Here is a 23,114-nt window from a genome sequence, read left to right as displayed (position 1 = left end):
AGCAGCTATAGCTCCGATTTGACACCTAGACTGGGAACCTCCATATGCCGAGAGTGCAGTCCTAAAAAGAAAAAAAAAAAAAAGAAAGAAAGAAAAAGAAAAACAGAAAAGAAAACTTTTCATAAGCATTCCCTAACTGCATTGTGAAAACAAAAACTACTACTGGGAAAAAAAAAAAAAAAGTACTACAGGATAACTACATCTTGCTGCTACCACTAATACAGTCACCTGAGCTGCTGAGGCTATTTATGTTGTGAAAGATAAATATGGCCACAAACACAAAAGCATTTTTAAATTTTCCAAGCAAGAGGAAGGTTAAACTTTTGGAGACAAAGGTTTAGGGGTTTGAGGAAATGGGAGTAAGAAAATTCATTTCAACAGAAAAAAAAAAAAATCTTCTTTAAGAAAATTTCCAATAACCAGAAGATATAAATAAGATTAGAAAACTACCCAAATCTTGTGCCTATAATCAATTTTTTAAACAACTTATTGCAATTGTATAATGCATACTGAGGGGTTCCTTGATGGCCTAGTGGTTAAGGACTCAGCACTGTCACTGCTATGGTTCAGGTCACTGCTGTGGCTCAAGGTTTGATCCCTGGCCCAGGAACTTCCACATGCCATGGGCAAGACCAAAAAATGAAACAAAATAAATATAAAATTAAAAAACTGAACATTTGTAATAATTTCATGTTCATGAAATCCTGTGAGTTACATGAGCTCAGAATTATCTCCACCATGTAAACATGAGGATACCAGGTTAAAGACCTTACATAAGCTAAAGAGCAGAGACTGGTACTTGAAATGAGCTTGAAACAGTCTCAATGACCAAAGTCTCTCAATGCTGTTTATAAACCAATATTAAAATTAATGTAATTAATGCAATAAGAATCCCAAGTATTAAAATTTTAAAATATTACTACTTTTTTTTATTACTAGGACTCAGATCTACTCAAAATGATTAACAGTGACTGAAAATCACAATAGTACTGCATTATGTTGAGTTTGAATACTGGCAAACCACTAAGATGCCTGAACTTTGGCAAGTTCCTTAAAGCCTCATATTTTTCAACATAGTAAAGTCTAATTCCCAACAAAAGTTTTTGTGAGGATTAAATGAGAAATATATGCAAATCATTTGGCAAAGAAGTTAGTAACTTGTCATTACCCATTAATCGGCAGCAATTCTCATCAACTGCTTTAGAATGAATAAACAGGCTCAGGGTATCAGAATTCACTAATGGATCCAGGAGCAGACTCCAGGACCGTGGACTCAAACTCAGTTATCTTCCACTAATAACTCATAGAATTACTCAACACTTGCGACAGCAATTCTCATCAACTGCTTTAGAATGAATAAACAGGCTCAAGGCATCAGAATTCACTAATGGATCCAGGAGCAGACTCCAGGATCATGGACTCAAACTCAGTTATTTTCTACTAATAACTCATAGATTTACTCAACACTTTCCAAACAAGAATAAGCAGTAATGAACTAGCACACAAGAAATTACAGAATAATTATGTGTGATTCCTGGATTAACAATTTTTTTTACAAAGATTAGGACTGATAGGGGAAGGTGAATACAGTCAAATAATAATTTACTGTTTAGAACTTAACACACCATTTTTACATTAAACATGGATACAACATGGACTAGAATGCAAAACATTTTAAATTTTAAATTATTTAATTTTAATTTATTTAATTCTAAATTATTTTTTAGGAACAAATAACAGACTTCTGAGAATATTAGCATTTGCTTACAGATACTTGTAGCTATGACCTCAAACACACTAAATTTTATTTTTTTTTTTACTTTTAGTCTTTTTTTGTCTTTTTAGGGCCATGCCCGCAGCATACAGAGGCTCTAGGCTAGGGGTTGAATTGGAGCTACAGATGCCAGCCTACGCCACAGCCATAGCCACACCACATGTGAGCTGCATCTGTGACCTACACCACAGCTCACAGCAATTAGGGATCCTTGACACACTGAGGGAGGTAAGGGATCGAACCCTCAACCTCGTGGTTCCTAGTCGGATTCATTTCTGCTGCACCACAACGGGAACCCCTCAAATACACGAAATTTTAAAAATTACTATTAGAATATAAACTAAATCAGGAGTTCCCGTCGTGGTGCAGTGGTTAACGAATCCAACTAGGAACCATGAGGTTGCAGGTTTGATTCCTGGCCTTGCTCAGTGGGTTAAGGATCTGGCGTTGCCGTGAGCTGTGGTGTAGATCGCAGACGCGGCTCAGATCCCACGTTGCTGTGGCTGTGGTGTAGGCGGTGGCTACAGATCCGATTTGACCCCTAGCCTGGGAACCTCCATATGCCGTGGGAAGCGGCCCTCAAAAAAGGCAAAAAGACAAAAAGACAAAAAAAAAAAAAAAAAAAAAAAAAAATTTGTCAAGAATTACTCATAGCAATGTTTCAAACTTTTTTAGTCACAATGCACAGTAGTAAGTTTGGTTTACACTGGCTGCTGCTATAAACACAAACACACATGCTCCTTCCTCCCAAATAGTATTAGTTTCTTGAAACATTACTTAACCTAATGCCTACAATCTGATGTTTCCTATTTTTACTCTTCTTTTCTTCTGATAACAGTTGCAACACTCAGTTTTAAAAACACTGACTTGTGGAGTGTCACTGAGCTTATCAGATAAATCAATATACTAAGAAATACAAAGGAGTTACATTTCTGTGACCTGCCAACTCTACCCATGTGGTTTTGGGCATTTAAAGCCAAGAACATACAAACCACATCACTTGTCAGGCTGTTTGCCTACTACATACCAGTATTTAAAAACAGGACTCGGAGTTCCCGTCGTGGCGCAGTGGTTAACGAATCCAACTAGGAACCATGAGATTGCGGGTTTGATCCCTGCCCTTGCTCAGTGGGTTAACGATTCGGCGTTGCCGTGAGCTGTGGTGTGGGTTGCAGACTCGGCTCAGATCCCGCATTGCTGTGGCTCTGGCGTAGACTGGCAGCTACAGCTCCGATTTGACCCCTAGCCTGGGAACCTACATATGCCGCTGGAGCGGCCCAAGAAATGGCAAAAAGACAACAAAGAAAAAAAAAAAGAATATAAACTAAATCTGCTAAGAGTTATATAATTATGCCTTCTAAACACCTCTACATTACTTGTCCAATTTTTATTATTCAATTTTAATTTTCTTAGGTCATTTTTTTAAAATGCAAGTATAAATGTCAACTTTAATATATAACTGAAATTACAACCTATAAATTAGAAGCAGTTTTTTATTTTTGTGTTTGTTTTTTAGGGCTACACCTGCAGCTTATGGAAGTTCTAAGGCTAGGGGTCAAATTGGAGTTACAGCTGCTGGCCTACACCACAGCCACAGCAACGCAGGATCTGAGCCACGTTTGCAATCTAAGCCACAGCTCAAGGTAACACCGGATCCCCAGTCCACTGAGCAAGGCCAGGGATTGAACACACATCCTCATGGATACTAGTTGGATCCATTTCCACTGCGCCACAAAAGGAATTCCAGAAGCATTTTAATAAATGTTTTAACATTTAAACAATACAAATAAAGGAAAGATATTAATGAATTCCACATATACTCTTACCCCTCTAATATTTTTTATGTTTTACAACAAAATTACCTGCACGTTGACTCTCTCAATCACACAAGAAAGGACATGTAAAACATGCATCTTTGTGTCACATTCTGTAACTTGCTGCAGTAACTGAAAAAGTAGTGTGAACATGGTTTCCAAATACTGTAGGTAAGAAGAAAAAAATTAAAGTTTAGAATAGAAAAGTAAAAACCTTTGCATGTAAACAGAAATAAGAAATAAAATTAGGAGTTCCTGTAGTGGCTCAGCAGTTAATGAATTCGACTAGCATCCATGAGGACATGGGTTCGATCCCTGGCCTCGCTCAGTGGGTTAAGGATTCGGTGTTGCCATGAGCTGTGGTGTAGGTCGAAGACGCCACTTGGATCCTGAGGAGTTTCGGTGGCTGTGGTGTTGGCTCTGATTGAACCCCTAGCTTGGGAACCTCCATATGCCTCGGGTGCGGCCCTAAAAAGACAAAAAAAAAAAAGAAATAAAATCAAATCATGTCAAAATGATAAAAGATAAATAGCCAAAACCTTAGCATTACCAATTCATGTTGGTCAAGGTGCCAATTTCAGGTCTGTGATTTTTTTTTTCTTTATTGCTGTTAAGGGTGTGCACTTTAGAATTTAATTCATCCAGAAACTGAATAATGTTTTCAGAAAAAAATTGTGTCTAAACTTTTTGTGTTTATGGAGTTCCCGTCGTGGCGCAGTGGTTAACGAATCCAACTAGGAACCATGAGGTTGCAGGTTCGGTCCCTGCCCTTGCTCAGTGGGTTAACAATCCGGCGTTGCCGTGAGCTGTGGTGTAGGTTGCAGACGCGGCTAGGATCCCGAGTTGCTGTGGCTCTGGCATAGGCCGGTGGCTACAGCTCCGATTAGACCCCTAGCCTGGGAACCTCCATATACCACAGGAGCGGCCCAAAAAATGGAAAAAAGACAAAAAAAAAAAAATAAACTTTTTGTGTTTAAATTTTATACTGCTAACTAAACTTTTAACAGTGCTCTGTCATTGCTCTTTCACATTGCCTGTTGTTTTGCAAAACCTAACTCCTCAAAGCAAACGCAGCACCATTACTGCACTCACAAACCAGCAGTCTGCTATGGTCCTTAACACATGCTGCACGGAGAAATAAATTTTTGTAGATAAATTCTTGTAATTCTAAGAATGATAGAATATTTCTGATCAGGAAATAGAAAACAAAAATCTGGGCATTCGCGTTGTGGTTCAGTGGTTAGCAATCCAACTGGGAACCATGAGGTTGAGGGTTTGATCCCTGGCCTCGCTCAGTGGGTTAAGGATCCGGAGTTGCCATGAGCTGTGGGGTAGGTCGCAGACGCAGCTCGGATCCCGTGTTGCTGTGGCTGTGGCGTAGGCCTGTGGCTACAGCTCCGATTAGACCCCTGGCCTGGGAACCTCCATATGCCGAGGGAAGCGGCCCTAGAGAAGGCCAAAAAACAAAATAAATAAATAAATAAAAATTTAAAAATTAAAAAAAATTAAAAAAGAACAACCACTGGAGTTCCTGCCATGGCTCAGCAGAAACAAATCTGATTAGGAACTATGAGGTTGCGGGTTTGAACCCTGGCCTTACTCAGTGGGTTAAGGATCTGGCATTGCAGCAAGCTGTGGTGTAGTTCGCAGATGTGGCTAGGATCTGACGTTACTGTGTCTGTGACATAGACCAGTAGCTACAGCTCCAATCGACCCCTAGCCTGGGAACCTCCATATGCAGTGAGTGCAGCCATAAAAAGCAAAAAGGAAAAAAAAGGAAGAAGAAGGAGAAGCACTAATGTCCCAGTCTTAATGACATACTTAGCAAGTGCTCACTGAGTACTAGCTATGTGAAAACACTATGCTAGGTGCTGAGGGCTGAATGAAAAATTTAAAAAATGAGTAAGACTTGGCATTTTGCTTTTCAAGTAATTTGCAATCTGTGTAGGACAGATATATCTACACAGAGCGGGACAGCCTAAGGAGTAAAAACAATAGACATACATAAAATAAAAGTACTGTTTTATAATTGTGAAAAAGAAAAAATTCAGTAGTCAACTCCAAAACAGTAACAAAATAACTAAACAAAAAACAAGCAGAATAAAAGTTAACTATTAAAGCAATTGCATCTAGAATAATTTTAAATGGAGCTTTAATAAATGACAGATATACATAATTTCAGCTATAAAATAATACAATATTCAAATAATACAGTAGAAATTATTATAAAATTTAGAAATAAACACTCTTACCGGAAGAAACTGATCTGTTCTAAACTCAAAATCATCAACAGGTGAAGAGCAGTTAAAGAATACTGACACTATATGAGATTTATCAGGATAAATATATATGAAATCCAAATATAATAAACCAATCAAAAATAACATTTTTAACTATCTCATAAATTTAACAAAATAATTAACAATTTTGGATATTAAAATTATTTGCAATAAAGTATTTTTCAAAATTTTAAAGGATATTTGACTTCAGAGTTGTGGCTGTTTCAATACGGACCTAGAAGAAAGTATATCATCAATTTCGAATCATTTTAGAACTACTAAACATCATTAATAACAAATGACAAAAAAAATTATTGCAAATCACTTTCCCTGTTCTTTTCGTTAACAATAAAGTCAGAGAGCACATTAACATCTAGAAATAAAAGGACATTCTCTGTATTTAGCAAGATGAAAAAAGACAAAGTAAAATAGTGTCTACTCCCACCCTTCTCAGTTTTCCATAATTTGCTTAAGGAATCTTTAATCCAGTAGGTGCTTCCAGGAAGAAAAATAATTAGCCATAAGTGTGTAGGAACATGGGACTGAGAGAAAACTGTGATGATGAGGCCACAGGGAAAGGAAATAGTGAGAAGCAGAGAAGAGAAGCAGGAAAACAGGGTGGGATTGAGGAAGCTGGAGGACATACAAGTGAAAAGTGAAGAGGAGAAAAGAGAGAGGAGGACGAAGAACACAAACTCCCACTTGTAACTTCAATCATAGGAAATCCTTGAAATAACCAAAAGATAAAATCTGAGATTTTTCTAAATCCTAAAGTTCACAAATATAGAAAGGTTTGTACAATCTCTTGAACTTCCCAAATCACATCTTCTATGTGTATGAGCATATTATCAGAGCAAATCATATCATGAGAGCATAATCTCCTTATTTTCTCAAGTTTAACCTGTAACTTGACCAGCTAAATTGGCATGAGCTACCCACACGCACAATTTCCACATCAAGTAACATGAACCCAAGTCATGACTAAGTTTTTTATTTGTACTCTATAAAATAACATACCTAGGGAGTTCCCATCGTGGCTCAGTAGAAACAAATTCCACTAGTATTCCTGAAGATACAGGTTCAATACCTGGCCTTGCTCAGTGGGTCAGGGACCCGGCATTGCCATGAGCTGTGGTATAAGTCGCAGACACAGCTCGGATCCCACATTGCTGTGGCACAGGCCAGCAGCCATAGCTCTGATTCGACTCCTAGCCTGGGAACTTCCATATACTGTGGGTGCAGCCCTAAAAGGCAAAATAATAATTACGATAATAAAAATAATAATAAATCTAAAAATTTTACTTCCAGGCTAAGAGTCGTTACTTTTTTAAATGCTGCTACACTGTCCACATCTGTAATAGCAATTGGTTTTTCCTTTGCAGACATTTTTCTTAAAGAAACAGTTCTGGAGTTCCCACACTGGCTCAGCAGATTAAGAACCCAACATAGTGTCCATGACAATGTGGGTTCCACCCCTGGCCTTGCTCACTGGATTAAGGATCTGGAGTTGCCACAAGCTGCGTCCTAAGTCGTAAGCGTTAACTCAGATCTGGTGTTGCTGTGGCTACAGTGTAGGCCAGGAGCTGCAGCTCTGATTCGACCCCTAGCACAGGAACTCTAAAGAGATTTTTCAGAAAAAGAAAGAAACAGTTCTGATCATTTTACAGGAGCTTCTGATGTCTTGAGATGCTGAGCAGGCATATGCATCAAACATTTAAGTTCAGTAGGGCTGAATCCACAGATTCTAGGAGCCTTGAGCGCAGATGTTTTCTCATCTGTCTTTTATTTTTATTCATTTTTTCTAAGGGCAATGTGAATATTTCTAGATTTTTAAATGAGGTAACAGATTTGCTGATTATCTAATACATGCAAAGCACAATGCCAAGTGTTCTGCTACAAAATGACCTAATGAGAAGAGGGCACACTTATGTGATTAAAAATACTGTTGTACAGCAGATATTATCACAGCCTTATAAATTAACTATACGTCAATAAAACTTAAAAAAAATATTCTGAAGATGGACGGTAGTGATGGTTGAACAAAATGTGAATGTATTTAATGTTAATGAAATGTTTGTGGAAAATGATTAAAATGTTAAAATTTTATACTATGCATATTTTACCACAATAATAAAAATTAAAATTTAGCTCAAAAAATATTTAACAAGGAACTGTATCTCCCAGGCACTGTGTTGGGTACTACAGAAAAAAGCTGAGTAAGACACATCTAATTCTTGCCTTCAAAGAGCTTTCAATCCAGCAGGGGCAAAAAAGAACCCAGACAGTAAATAATTACTAATAAAAATGGCTAACTTGAGGAGCTTAAGAAAAGATAATCTCTATAAGGACAGACTATTTCTAGTTATCTTAAAATTGTCAGCATTTAGGACAGTGTGAGGTACACAACTGGCACTCCATTAATAACTTAATTCACAATGACAATAAAAACAAAAATAAATCTATGTGACCTAATCAAACTTACAAGCTTTTGCACAGTAAAGGAAACCATTAAAAAAATGAAAAGACAATCCACAGAAGAGGAGAAAATCTTTGCAAACAATGCAACTGACAAAGGCTTAATCTCTAAAATATACAAACAGCTCATACAACTCAACAACAACAAAAACAAACAACCCAATCAAAAAATGGGCAGAAGACCTAAACAGACATTTCTCCAAAGAAGATATACAAAAGGCCAACAAGCACATGAAAAAATGCTCAACATCACTGATTATCAGAGAACACAAATCAAAACTACAATGAGGTACCACCTCACACCAATCAGAATGAGCATCTTAACAAGTCAACAAATATCAAATGCTAGAGAGGATGTGGAGAAAAAGGAATCCTCCTACACTGTTGGTGGCAATGTAAACTGTAACAACCACTATGGAAAACAGCATGAAGGTTCCTCAGAAAACTAAAAATAGAAACACCATATGATCCAGCAATCCCACTCTTGAGCATATATCTGGACAAAACTTTCATTGAAAAAGATACATGCACCCCTATGTTCACTGCAGCACTATTCACAATAGCCAGGACATGGAAAACAACCTACATGTCCATCAACAGATGAATACAAGAAGAAGATGCGGTATATATACACAATGGAATACTACTCAGCCATAAAAAGGACAAAATAATGCCATTTGCAGCAACATGGATGCAACCAGAGATTCTCACAGTAAGTGAAGTAAGTCAGAAAGAGAAAGACAAATACCATATGATATCACTTATATACGGAATCAAATATTTGGCACAGATGATCCTAGCTACAAAACAGAGAAAGATCATGGACATGGAGAGCAGGCCTGTGTCTGCCAGCGGAGGGAAGGAATGGAGGTAGGGGAGTTTAGGGTAGGTAGATGCAAACTGTAACATTTGGAACAGACAGGTAATGGGGTCCTACTGACAGCACAGGGAACTGTGTACAGTCTCAGGTTAGAACATGATGGAAGATGATATCAAAATAAAAGAACAGATTTTTTCTTTTTTGGCTGGGTTGCTTCACTGTACAGTGGAAACTGAAAGAACACTATAAATCAACTATTCCTTAATAAAAAATTTTTTTAAATAATTTAATTCACAAACACCAGAACTTGAAAGCCCCTCCAACCAAAGGAAAGCAAACTGCCAGCACACTAACCCCAAAATCTCTCTTGGTTTTCCTTCACAAAAGGACCAGAGATGCACTTAATCTATAATCATGACATCTATGCAAATAAGAATAGGAAACAAAAGGGAAACTTCAATGAAAACTAGCTGTGTTTTCCCTCCTGAAATAGGGAAATCAGAGTAGTACTGCACGCGGAGAAAAAGATGAAATGAATTATGATACCTGCACTTTAGTCTAATTGAGGAAAGGGAAGCCAGATCATAAGGGAAAACAAAAAGCCCTCAGTTTCAGAAAACAGAGAAACATTTAAAATACAACACAAATAAAAACAAAATTAGCTCTTCCTGGACGATAAAATAAATAGGAAGTACTTATCAATAATGACAATGAATCTACAGTGATTCACAATTAATGGGGGGAAAAAACAGGATTTATAGAATGAAGAACTGGGGAACATAACAGAAGATTGGTAGAAGAGAGTCTAATAAAACAATTTCTAAGACACTATTCAATAAATACTTGATAAATAAACCAGACAATGAAATGTGCTTAAGTCTATCGCACATCTCCAGATTAAACACCAGAAACTAAAATGCAGAGTGGCTGAGTGAGCCTAATGGCTCAGCACTTTAAGGACCCAGCATTGTCACTGTAGCAGCTTGGGTCATTGCCATGGCACAGGTTTGGTCCCTGGCCTGGGAACTTCACATGCCGCAAGCGTAGCCCAAAAAAACAAAAAGTGAAACTAAAAAGATAACAAACTAACTTCATAATGGGGCAAACAAGTGCCACCAAACTAACAGAACCATTGGAAGGATCCCAGAAAAGTGTGACAGCAACAGAGAAATGAATGAGAAGAAACCACAGGTCAACAGGACTTCCAAAGAAGACTGCTGCATAAAGCAAAAGTAACCAGAAACTCCCCTGTCCAGTGTTGAGAATAAGCCTATGAGGCTCAAGGCCGCTGACCTGAGTTCTAGACTGAGACTAGCCTAATGCCTAACCACTATTATAGCCTGCCCATTGCAGTGAAGGGAATTCCAAATACTAAAGCAGTGAGCCTGGTGTTGGGACCAGAAAGAAATAGCAGTGTCTTAGAAGATTAAACCCATCAGGAATATGTAAATAAGGTGAACATGAGAGAATAATTTTGAAAGTAATCTGCTGAAGAGAAATAGAATAAAGACTTCATAATATTTTATCCTTACTTCTTTACCAATAATCATTTTCTAACACATGACTCCATGCTGGGCCTAAAAGATAAATAATATTATCCTATATATTGGCGCTATTACTACCTAGTCCTAATTATGGTATTTTTTATTCTGCATTTAAGTCAAGATCACTGAATTACACATTTTGATGTAGTTCTTCTGAAACACACACATAAATAAGTTTCATAAAAGAATAAAAAGCACCTTCTACTTATCATCTCCTTTTAAGAAAAAAATTTAAAGCTCATTTTCATATACTATGAATACCAGACATATTAATAGAAAACTAAAACTGACTACAGAAAACTTACTGGATTAAGGTTTTCTTTCTTCCTGGTTTTAGAGTGGCCTAATTTTGTTGTTGTTGTTGTTGTTGTCCTTTTAGGGCCACACTGCAGCATATGAAAGTTCCCAGGCTAGGGGTCAAATTGGAGCTGAAGCAGCCGGCCTACGCCATAGCCAAAGCCATGCCAGATCTGAGCTGCACCTCGGACCTACACCACAGCTCACGGCAACACCAGATCCTTTAACCCACTGAGGGAGGCTAGGGATCGAACCTGCATCCTCATGGATGCTAGTTGGATTCTGGATACTAGCTGGGTTCTTAACCTGCTTAGCCTAGAGTGGCCTAATATTTTTATATCTCACACACATGTTTTTTGATATTACCCTTGGAAATTATTTTTGTTGAATATAAGTGAAATCAGAATGCATTTTGTGAAAACAAAGACTAGCCCAGAGTTTAAAATCTTTAACAGCATTTTTGAGACAAAAAGGATGGACAAATGGAAAAACAAAATCTAAACTGTAAGACAGAAAGTTTGACAGAACTGGGAGACCCATAAAATGCACAAGCGTGGAAAAATAGGAGGCATTTCAATGCACCTTGTTTAAAAAAATCCTCTGCCCAGATCCTAGCTGCACTTCCCACAGTGCATTCAGGGTTTGCTGCATCGTCTACATGGCACTCAAAGTCTCCTCTTAAACTCTACTAACTGGATTTCCATCTTGAAAATTCACTTTTTCTATGCCGGTAGTCAACCTGCCCATGAAGATGGCCAGTTCCTTGTTTTACAGATAATAAACAACATACCCCACCACCAAACTATAAATCTTCCAGTTGTACCACAGTTTACATTACATATGGCCACTTACAAGGTTGAAAGAGTATATTAATGCTAATTTTTCAGTGGCTGAGTATTTGTTTTAGTGAAGGTGGCATTATAATCTAAGTAAAATAATAATAATAACTACTTATAATTTCCAAAAATGAAAAATACAACTGGGTCAGAAACCTTACAACTAAAAAAGACCAGTATGAGATAAACAACAAGGTCCTACAATATAGCACAGGGAACTATATCCAATCTCCTGGGACAGAACATGATGGAAAATAATATAAAAAAATAATCACTGTGTGTGTGTGTGTGTGTGTGTGTATACATATATATATATATAATATATATGGCTGAGTCACATTGCAGAAATTGTTGTGCTATATAGCACAATATAGTAAATCAATTATACTTTTAAAAAGTCCTCTATGTAAATGGAATATTTATCTGGAGTCCTAGGAAAAGAAAGTTCCTCTCATCTTGATACCATGTTGAAAAATAAATTCCAGATGGAACAGAGAACCAACAGTAAAGAGAATGGATTTATTAAACAAAAAAAGAACAAAACAGAAAAAAAGGAAATGAATAAATTGTACTGTACTAAAATTAAAAGCCTCTACTCAACAAAAAAACAAAATGGGGGAAAAAAGACAAGATAATGAGAGGGGAAAGATACAGACATTCAAGTGTATCTGTAATGTTATATTTCTTAAACAAAATATTTGAAATATTAATGGAAAATTATTACATTTGAAAGATGGAAAACTGAGTGCATATTATGTTAGCCACTGATTATTTTCTCCTTCTTTGATAAAATTTTTAACTTTTAAAAAGTAAAAAAAAGCCTCTGCTTTTTAAAGATGAGTCTAAAATAAGCTTCGAAGTAAAACTTTTCAAAATAGTGATTATCTTAAATCTAATCAAATTTTCCCAACATTTATAAAAAAATTTTTTCACATACTACAATATTATGATTTCCCATTATGCCTAGATCATTTTAATAGCTAAATACTGAGAAAAAGTTACAATACTACTCAAATAAACCAAAAAATTTTTACTCAGTTTACTTGATATTGCCCCAGATCAAACAATACTGTCATACAACTATCAGAGACAGAGATGTAATCTACCCAGTGGCCTCTAATATTATAAAGTCCTATACCAACTGGAGAAGTTGCATTTTCCAGCTGCTACACTATTTCTATTCTGTCCTAGCCAGCCTTGTAACAACCTGTCTAAAACACTAGGAAGCCATATAACCAAAGTGACTCAGGATTAAATCTACCTCAACTCTACAACAGCAGCACTCAAGCAGGAGAATGTAGACTCTGAAAGCCAGAGATTTAGATTCATCAGAATCTATATACTTCGTGCACATGTATATGTGCATAAACATACAAATGCACACATATGTATGTTTGTACATGTGTAAATATGTTTGTACACTGTTGTGGTATGTATAAAGTATCTCCCCACATTTCATGAGAGAGCATTTCTCACAGGTTGAAATTAGAATAGTGTATCTTACATACTCCTGATCTTAAATGTACTTTAAAAGGGGGGGGAGGGCAAAGTATGCAACATTAATTAAGTGCCTTACTACATACTATCTTAAGAAGTTATAACAAAATAATTGTGCCACGGTGAAACTGTAAAGGTGTAATAACGAGATGTAGTCACCAGAAGATATATAGGAAAAGGGCAAAAGCTGGACTTAGAGCAGCATTTCTTCAAAGTGTTTTCCTTGGTATTAATGTATATGTTATCTTGGATAGTCACAATACAAATGTACATTTTAAAAGTTGTGGGAGGAGAGGATTAAGACAGCGGTATAAAAGGACTAGAGCTCAACTCCTCTCCTAAAAACAACAAAACTCACAACTAAGAGCTGAGCAATCCCCACCCAAATGGACTGGAAACCTTAAAAAAGATACCCTACTCCAGAAGAAAAAGAGGAGGACACATCAAGAGGTAGGACGGGTGATTTCACGATATAAACAACCCCATACCACCTGGGTGGGAAGCCCCACAGACTGAAAACTAACTGGTTCACAGAGAGAGATTCACTTACAGGAGTGAGAGTTCTGAGCCCCACATCAAACCCTCACGTGCGGGGATCCGGCACTGGGAGAAAGAGCCCCTGGAATATCTGGCATTGAAGGCCAGTGGGGCTTGTGCGTAGGAGCTCCACGGGACTGGGGGAAATGGAGACCCCATTCTTAAAAGGCACACACTGACTTTCACATGCACTGGATCCCAGGGCAGAGCAAAGTCTCCATAGGAATCTGGGTCAAACCTGACTGCAGTTCTTGGAGGACATCCTGGGAAAACAGAGGTGAATGTGCCTTGTTGCGAGGGAGGGACATTGAAGACAAAGCTCTTGGGAATATTTAGCAGCTGCCTTTCTCTGGAGGTGTCCATTTTGGGAAAAATCTGGCCCCACCGGTAAGTCAACAGGGCAAACCAACAACCCAGGTGGGATCACAGCCCTGCCCCTCAGGAAACAGGATGCCTAAAGACCCCTCAGGCACACAGCTGCCTCTAATCCCATCCAGAGACTAAGCCCCACCCACAAGAGGGATCAGAATCAGCTTCACTTACCAGTGGGCAGGCATCAGCTCCCCCCATCAGGAAGCCTACAGCAAGCTCCCCATACCAACTTCAGCCACAAGGGGGGCAGACATCAGAAGTAAGAGAAGCTATAACCCTATTATCTGTAAAAAGGTCACCACACCAAAAACCTATAAAAATGAAAAGACAGAGAACTATAACTCAGATGAGGGAGAAAGGAAAAACCCCAGAAAATCAGCTGAGGAGGAGATTCTCAGCCTCCAGGAAAAAGACTTTAGATTCTTGATGCTGAAGATGATGCAAGACATTGGAAATAAACTGGAGGCAAAGATGTATAATTTACAGGAAACACTGACCAAAGAGATACAAGATATAAAACTTAAACAAGAAGAGATGCAAAGTACAATAACTGAAATAAAAATTTCATTAGAAGCAGCCAACAGCAGAATACAGGAGGCAGAAGAACGAATAAGCAAGGTGAAGGACAGATTAGTGGAAATTACGGATGTGGAACAGAAAAGAGAAAAAAGACTGAAAAGAAATGAAGAGAGTCTCAGAGAACTCTGGGACAACGTGAAATGCACCAACATCCGTATTATAGGGGTGCCAGAAGGAGAAGAGAGAGAGAAGGGGACAGAAAAAATATTCCAAGAGATAATAGCCGAAAACTTCCCTCATATGGGAAAGGAACTGCTCACTCAAATCCAGAAAGCACAATGAGTACCATATAAAATAAACCCAAGGAGGAACAACCCGAGACACATATTAATCAAATTGACCAAAATTAAAGACAAAGAGAAAATCTTGAAAGCACCTAGGGAAAAGAAACAAGTAACATACAAGGGAACCCCAATAAGGTTATCAGCAGATTTTTCAGCAGAAACTCTGCAGGCCAGAAGGGAGTGGCATGATATACTTAACGTGATGAAAGGAAAAAAATTCCAACCAAGATTAATCTACCCAGCAAGGCTCTCATTTAGATTTGAAGGAGAAAGCAAAACCTTCACAGATAAGCAAAAGCTGAGAGAATTGAGCAACACTAAACCAGCCTTACACCAAATACTAAAGGAACTTCTCTATGCAGAAAAGAAAACACATCAACAGGAAACAAAAATTCCACAAATGACAAGGCTCACCAGTAAAGGTATATATACAGTAAAGATACGAAATCATCCATGCACAATTATACCACCAAAATCAGAAGTCATGAGAAGAGGTGGGTACAAATGCAGGACACTGGAGATGAACTTGCAATTAAGAGAACAACAACTTAAAACAATCTCATATACATATAGACTCATATCAAAACTTCAGAATAACTGCAAACCAAAAATCTACAATTGATACATAAACAAGGAATCTCAGAAGAAAAAATATATCTCATAGTAAATAAGTGCATAATCCACCATGAAGGGGGTCATTTGTCATCATTCTTGGAATGCTGAAGTCTTCTTACATCTGATTCTGATCTCCTCTCCATCAAAGAATTTTTATGATAATTACAATTAAATAATGCAACTGTACAATTAAATAATACAGTTCTACAACTGTATTATTAATAACCATTTATCTCCATGGTACAATGTAAAGTCTATAATGTCTTGTTTACCACATCACCTAGAATGGTGTAATGCCTTTATTGAAGAATCAATAAGATGTAACAAATTGTGAAGACATATTTATATAGTTACACTGTTTCTTAACCAATTTATGCATTTTATATTTTACTTATTTTCAGAGGGTGTATTATTTTTGTTATTCTTATCAGTTAAGTTATTCTTTTTATTATGATATATAAAATATTTAATGGTATATAAGGCTTTCTTCTTTATAAATTTTAGTTGCATAATATACACAATTTTAATATAATGCTTATTTTTAAAGAAAAATTGCAATGTAATAGATGATACTAAATAGTAAAGATGAAAGCCATACAAAATGGGATAAAGTATAGAATAAATTTCTTATTTGTCTCAGCATATTTTCCATTCCACTTCTCCACAGGGAGTCACTTAATCTGTTTCTTAAGATCCATGATATAGTAATCTGTGTGAATGTAACTGTGTTTAAATATATGTATTTTATTTTGTAAAAAAAATAAAAATATATATCCATAAAAAAAATAAAAAATAAAAAAGTAAAAGTTGTGATCAACACTATAAAAAAAAAGTTATGATCAGTCCCATACTAAAGAGGACTATTTGTATACTTAGTTCAGTGTTTCCCAAACTTACCTTGTCATGTAACCCTTTTCTCCAATAATGCTTGTTGATATGTGATAGAATTAATGTTCTGCTTTTGAAGTGCTTACTCAATAACACATTTTCCCTTTATTTTTCTCCCAATAGACTCATCAGAAGGTACAAGATCCAAGAAATTTCTCTCTTTACCAAATAAAGCTTAGCTTGAAATTTAAATATTTTCTAACACTTGAATAAAGCATTTAATGTCTTTACTCTGATACCTCTGACAGAACAGCAAATGAAATTTCCCACTAGGAAAACAAAGCCTAAATCTTATAAATACTTTATTCTAAAGCTACTACAAAAGTAAATAAATTCCAGCAAATAGTAAACTCAGAAACAGCTAGGCTTTCTTAATAAACTTCTAATAATTTAAAACATGGTAAAATAAAACTGGATTCCCTTGTTTACACATACTTAAAGTATTTAATAATTAGAGAATAATATTTAGAGTAAATTCTCAATTGTTAACACAAAGTAGATCATATTTAAGTAAAAAATCCAAAGATCAGTTCTATTTGCCTTTGGAATGTACCACTCTTTCTACAATTGTTTCCTTAATTTCATAATTTCTCTAATTATGTTTTCCTTCATTGAATGTTAAAAGTAGTTTATATTATCATGGCACACATGTAAAAATGTGAAAAGTATGGCCCAAGGCTTTGTTGAGAAACAGGGTAATCAAGTGGGTTCAAAAAATTTTTAAAGGGGGGTATAGTGAGAAATGATTAAACAAGATCTTAGCATAATTCAAGGAGAAAAGAATCACTTCATTTTATCTAAAAATGATTTGAAATTCAGGGGGAAAAAATCACTTTCTAAAGTCTATGCTGGAGTCAAATAAAGCCCAAGACAAAGAAATATACATTAAGTAATGAATACATTTACTCGGGCATAAAATAAAGAAATAAAGCACCAACGGGAGGGAAAAGCTATTCCACACCATGATGAACGTTTTTTTTTTTTAAAAAAAAAAAAACTCTTTGAATAACTGACACATAATAAAGCAGCAAACCTACTGTTTTGAAGGGGAACAAGGCAACAAAGAAGTCATTATCAAATTTTCAGTAACAGAAAATCAAGATTATTATGTGAACATTATATATAAAGAAAAAGTCCTAAAAGAAGCACTCTCCAAGGCTGAAAAACAACAACAACAAAAATCATCCTCAGAACTGAGAGATAGTAAAGAATCAACAAGGGTAAAACAGATTATGGTGCTATCTCAACTGTAAGAATGACAAATTCTATCCTGAATAGGAAAAAGAATATGTAAGCTATAAAAGCATCTTTAAAAACTCTTCTTTTACTCTTACTTTTAAAATACAATTTTAGAATAGTAGAGTTTGATTAAATTTTTTTTCATTGACTAGTGATGAGAAGGGCAAATAATAATAGCATGACTTTCTTTCTTCAAATCACATTGTTCACCAAGGAAATTTCACAGCAGTGAAATGCCACCAACGTTCTAAAGAAAGATAAAAACTGTTTCTGAACTTGAACTTTAATGTAGGTCAAATAGCCCTTTTAAAACATTTAAGCAACATACCACTAAATCTTGATCCTGAAGCAAGTTACAAATTGCCTCATATAACATGGGTCTTAAGTCAGACTTGAATTTCACAGAAATCCACTGACCGATGAGCCATATCACCCTGCGTCGCAATGGTTTATACCTAGATAGGGAAAACAATGAAATTAAAATGTTAAATTTTTAAGACATCTATTTTGCTTAATATATTCCACCATTTTAAAAATAACTTTCTAGGGGTCGAAACAGAGCTGCAGCTGCCAGCCTACGCCACAGCCATAGCAACGCAGGATCTGAGCCATTTCTGCAATCTACACCACAGCTCAGGGCAATGCAGGACCCTCTTAGCCCACTGTGTGAGGCCAGGGATCGAACCTGCAGACTGATAGTTACTGGTCAAGTTCATTACCACTGAGCCACAACAGTAACTCCTATTTCACCATTTAAATCTAAACTGTAGTAAGAAAACAATGTGCCTTTTTTATATAAAGTTTAAAAGTTACTTCTAAATGTACCATAGTATAAATACTAAGTTCTGATCTAAAAACCTAAAAATTCTTAGGCAGATATATTGTAAATCTAATTGTTTTGTATTAAAGAATTATAACATAGATATGTACATAAAAATCAAGTTCACTTTTGTTCCTCAAGTAACCAAAAACAATCTGAATAGGTATAACTAGATAATGTCTTAAACCATAAGGCCGGAGAGGTCCTCAAAAGTAATTATTAATAAAGTAGCACATGTACTCAATTTTCTAATTCCAATTCTATTAGTATCATAAAGATTATTTGCAGAACATTGTGAGAGATTTCTAGACTTGTATAAAATATTCATATAAATTTACAGTGAAATCAGCTAAACTTTCTAATTTTGTAAAAGGAGCTCAATTACAAAATGTGATTAAGATTATCAAAAATAATTATTTACATTTTAAAAGTTGTAAAACATTTGCAGTTAACATGTACTTGTATTTGTTTCTCTATGACCATCTTTGCTAAAGGAAATGAAGGTCCCTTAGACAAGGCAAAAAACCACTTTTGTCCAAGAATTCCACCCACAAAGTCTCTTCTTGATGTTAAATAAATTTTAGTGGCAAGATAATATTAACTTCTGGATAAATGGAGTAAACTAATGAATACACTACCTTTTTAGAAAATTACGACCTTTTTTCTTTGTCTTTTTTGTTTTCTTCTTCTTTTTTTTTTTAACAGCCACACCTGTAGCAAGTTCCCAGGCTAGGGGCTGAATCAGAGCTGCAGCTGCCAGCCTACACCATAGCCACAGCAACAACAAATCCAAGCCACAGGTGCAACCTACACTTCAGCTTGTGGCAAACCCTGGATCCTTAACTCACTGAGTGAGGCTCAGCTGTTGGGTTCTTAACTTTGAGACACAACAGGAACTCCAGAAAATTACAATCTTCTAAGATTATCAAACACACAGAATTACTCATTAAAGCTGCAAAAAAAAAAAGTAAGTATTCCCTACTCTCAAAATGTTTAATACACATAAAAGAGTCAAAGTTTGCAAAACCATATACTAGGATTTCAGAAAGAGAGAAGAGGAGACAGAGGGAAATGGATTTGAACAGCCTGTAAGATAAACAGTATTTTGGGCAGAAAACTTTAAAAAAAAATGCTAATTCAAAGGATAGGTATTATTTGAACAAAGCCATAGAAGTGGAAGTAAACAGGACTTATGTAGAGTAAATGAAGGAGCCTTCAATTTTGAACTGAGATCTTTGGGATTACTACAATCCTATTCCAGACAGAGAATAAAGCCCAGAAAGGTTCAAATTCCAAGACGACAGTCACTTCTGGGCAGAGTTAAAAGATGAGTCAGTTTGTTCCTCAAAGTGTGGTCCCGGGACCAGCAATATCATTATCTAGAAGTGTGACAGAATCTGATCCAGACCCTGACCCATAACCTAAACCAGAACCAGCATTTTATCAAGATTGCCAGGTGATTCATATGCACATTAAGGTTTCAGAAATACTGGTCTGGATCAGCTCTGTCCAAAAGAAATATAATGCAAGCCAAATATGCATTTTCAAATTTGTTACTACCTGCATTTAAAATACATAAAAAGATAAAATAAATTTTGATAATATTTTATTTATTGTAAAATACCTAGAATATTATCATTTCAACATATAATCAGTACATATTTTACATTGCTTTAGTTTTCAAGTTCAAATTTTAGATACTTAGAATTAAAGTCATTTCCTCAGATGCACTAAGTACATTTCAAGTGCTCAAAAGCCATGTATACTAGCTACTATACTAGAGGCACAGTCTAGACTAAACAGGCTCTAGGATTTAAGGAAAATCAAACTGCACATCTGTTTCCCTATTGAGGGCTTTCTCTCCATCAAATGTTCATTAGCTTCTTGAGGGCAGAGTCAAAGCCCTTCTTATTCACCAATGCCTCTACAGGACACGATGAATTGCAGTGCTGAAAATATTTGTAGATAGAATAAATGATTGGATAAATAGCTATTTATGGGTCAAAATTACTTTTTTTTTTTTTTTAGGGCCGCACCTGAAGTATATGGAGGTCCCCAGGCTAGGGGTCCAATCGGAGCTGTAGCGGTCAGCCTACACCACAACCACAGTAACACCATATCCAAGCTGCGTCTGCGACCTACACCACAGCTCATGGCAACACCGGATCTTTAACCCACTGAGTGAGGCCAGGGATCAAACCTGCATCCTCGTGGATACCAGTCAGATTTGTTAACTGCTGGGTCACGACAGGAACTCCCAAAATTACTTTTAAAGCATCTTCCACTCCACAAATCCATGGCTCTAAATATTTGTAAAATGATGGATGGCTTTCTATGCATTTATTAAAGTAGAGTTAAGGAATGTTAACTGATCTATGATCACAGGCATTCTGATCGGTACCACACATATAAAAATAAATCACTAGAACTGCATAATTCAAAATAAGAAAAAAGTCTCTTAGAATTTTTTTGAGTCTTTAGGTTTTTTTTTTAATGGCTGCACCTGTGGCATATGGAAGTTCCTGGGCTAAGGTTTGAATTGGAACTGCAGCTGTAGGCCTATACCACAGCCATAGCAACACGGATCGAGCCACATCTGCAACCTACACTGCAGCTTATGGCAACGCCAGATCCTTAACCCACTGAACAAGGCCAGGGATCGAACCCACATTCTCATGGGCATTATGTTGAGCTCTTAACCCGCTGACCTCAATGGGAAGACCAGGAGTCTAATTTTAAACTGAGAAAAAACTTATAAAAACTATGAAAGACCTTTTCCCTTCCATTTTACTCATTCAGTACCTAAAATTAAAATAATCAGTTAAATATTTAAGTGTATATGAAACCTAATAACTGGGCAAATGTCCTCCTAAATGTCAGAAGATCTATACTATTGAATTAGGCACCTCAATATAAACCTGAAGTATGTCCAAATGCTTTCTGAATGGTGTCTCTGCATCCTACTCTACCTTCTCCCCCAAGACTTGCTATATGCTTTGTGTGATTTCAAGACAGTCATCTTTCATGGCTATTACTTTGGTTAGACTACTGCTGACATTAGGTCTAGCCCCTGCTAAGTTCTAACTGGCTTTCTTTCATATACATTTTCTTTCTAGAAAGAAAAAGATCTCCAACTTTCCTTGCCTTTGCATAAAATTTCCTTTTGCAAACTATCTTATCTAACATCAAACACTTCAAACATGTCACAATTCACATTTTAAGTAAAATACCAAAATGACAAGCAATTTTGCCTATTTTTCAGTTATAAGATTCACAAGTCTTATCCTTTCTCCAATAGACACTATCAGCTAAGTCCTACTGCAACTTTTTTAAAATTTTAAACAATTTTAATGACTTCTTGTCTTCATTAGAAAATAAGATACAATAAGTGTATAATATTGTAACACAAAGTTTTATACTTGCCTATTGTGAACAACTTGTAATTCTGGAAGAAGCTGGTTTTTAAACCACTGATCAAAATCAACACTGTCAAACAGCTCAAAAGCCGCTAATCCAACAGCATTATACACTGAGAAAAAGATTAAAGAAAAAAACTTAAATTTCAGATACTAGGCCAAATGCTAACTGTCCTTATGTAAGAAAGTAAGCTTTAGAGACCACTGTGAAATATGCAATATGTTAATAATGGGAAATCTACACTATGTTAATCCAGGAATTTTTTTTTTTTTTTTTTTTTTTTTTTTTTTTAGGGCAGCACCTGCAGCATATGGAAGTTCCCAGGCTAGGGGTCTAATCAGAGTTGCAGCTGCTGGCCTATACCACAGCCACAGCAATGCAGGATCTGAGCTGCATCTGCGACCTACACCACAGCTCACAGCAACAGTGAATCCTTAACCCACTGAGCAGGGCCAGGGATTGAACCTGGGTCCTCATGGCTCCTTGTTGGGTTTGTTTCCACTGAGCCACAATGGGAACTCCCAGTAAATTGTTTAAACAGACATTTTAGAAGCATTATTTAAGTTACTTTACTCCATGTTTTTCTTAAACACCCTTTCATGTTTTCAAGTTACATTTATTTAGAAATATTCAAGTCAAATAATAAAAAATTATGAAATAACATCTCCTACCAAATGGATGCAATATTTTATGATATGGTCCCTACTTACCTCTTTCCAGCCTCTTCTCTCACTATATCCCCTTAACCTCTATATTGCAATTAAACTAAAATATTCCCAGTACAAAACTTAACTGTGCTCACTCCTCTTCCCTTCAAGCTTCTGTACATCATACTGCTTCTTCTACTCGTAACCAGCCACCCACACTTTTGATGCTCACTTATCCTGTGTCTTCATATTATACTTCTTTAGGAGACTTTCCCTGGACACACCGAAACTACCTTGCAGAGTTTTCCACAATACTACCTGATTACCACCTATTTGAGTTTTAATTAACTGGGTACTATGTTATAATCAACTGTCTGCTT

General features: G+C 36.3%; 1 protein-coding gene across 16 annotated transcripts in view; it reads right to left on the bottom strand.

The window, feature by feature from the left end:
- Window positions 1-23,114, bottom strand: part of IPO11 (importin 11) — an 820,387-nt gene that overhangs the window by 721,889 nt on the left and 75,384 nt on the right. For 12 of the 16 annotated variants that reach the window (XR_014831432.1, XR_014831435.1, XR_014831431.1 and 9 more), the window contains exons 15-18: window positions 22,094-22,199; window positions 18,179-18,305; window positions 5,841-5,908; window positions 3,637-3,753 (exon numbers count right to left, since the gene is read on the bottom strand). Coding sequence is in view for 4 of the 16 variants with exons in the window: in XM_085002403.1 (XP_084858529.1) it covers window positions 3,637-3,753; window positions 5,841-5,881; window positions 6,069-6,102; window positions 18,179-18,305; window positions 22,094-22,199 (425 nt within the window). In the remaining 12 variants the exon portion in view is untranslated. Of the gene's footprint in view, window positions 1-3,636; window positions 3,754-5,840; window positions 5,909-6,068; window positions 6,103-18,178; window positions 18,306-22,093; window positions 22,200-23,114 lie in introns of all 16 variants that reach the window. The other 4 variants (XM_085002403.1, XM_021077043.2, XM_021077044.2 and 1 more) reach the window with 1 other exon arrangement.

This window comes from Sus scrofa, chromosome 16 (assembly GCF_054392235.1).
Source record: "Sus scrofa isolate SSC_HxYL_T2T_F1_AM1 chromosome 16, Sscrofa_HxYL_maternal_Yorkshire_Landrace_v2.0, whole genome shotgun sequence".
Taxonomy (NCBI): domain Eukaryota; kingdom Metazoa; phylum Chordata; class Mammalia; order Artiodactyla; family Suidae; genus Sus; species Sus scrofa.
This window is presented reverse-complemented; position numbering and strand designations above follow the sequence as displayed.